The sequence below is a fragment of the Penaeus monodon genome, chromosome 15 (assembly GCF_015228065.2).
Source record: "Penaeus monodon isolate SGIC_2016 chromosome 15, NSTDA_Pmon_1, whole genome shotgun sequence".
Classification (NCBI taxonomy): Eukaryota; Metazoa; Arthropoda; class Malacostraca; order Decapoda; family Penaeidae; genus Penaeus; species Penaeus monodon.
The window spans coordinates 26231135-26231573 of record NC_051400.1 but is presented as its reverse complement, the minus strand read 5'-3'; the positions used below and the strand labels follow the sequence as shown (position 1 = coordinate 26231573).

The 439-nt window shown below is 37.1% G+C and overlaps 1 protein-coding gene across 5 annotated transcripts in view; it reads right to left on the bottom strand.

Moving 5' to 3' along the window:
- LOC119581863 (protein RFT1 homolog) overlaps positions 1-439 on the bottom strand; it is a 16707-nt gene that overhangs the window by 4298 nt on the left and 11970 nt on the right. For all 5 annotated transcript variants that reach the window (XM_037930012.1, XM_037930008.1, XM_037930011.1 and 2 more), the window contains one exon: positions 239-358. In XM_037930012.1, coding sequence (XP_037785940.1) covers positions 239-358 — 120 coding nt within the window. The remainder of the gene's footprint in view (positions 1-238; positions 359-439) is intronic.

Genomic DNA, 439 nt, shown 5'->3' with positions numbered 1-439 from the left:
CAAATATTAACAAATAACAGAATTGGTAATACAAGTAGACTTATGCTCCAGAACCACATTATGAAGATTTAATGAGCTTAATCTTTTCTTAATTTCATGAGTGTGACGAACATGTTGACTTTATTACTAAAACACAATCAACAGACTTCTTCGAACTGGAACTAACAGCTCTACCTGAATCTATTAGCAATAAAACTCAAACATAATCAACAGACTTAAATACCTAAATCAACTCTACCTGGTCTTGCTCAGCAATGCTCTTCCCTCGATAAAGCATCTGGGCAAAGTACTTGTAAGCTGCTGCTTCGATGCTGCGGAAAACGAGACGAGCTGCAAGGGACCCCAAGTTGCTCACAACCTGCAGTGGAAAAAGAACTGTACTATCTAATACTTCTGCTCTTGAAAGAAAGGTACTAACTGTAAAGGGATAAATTTATTG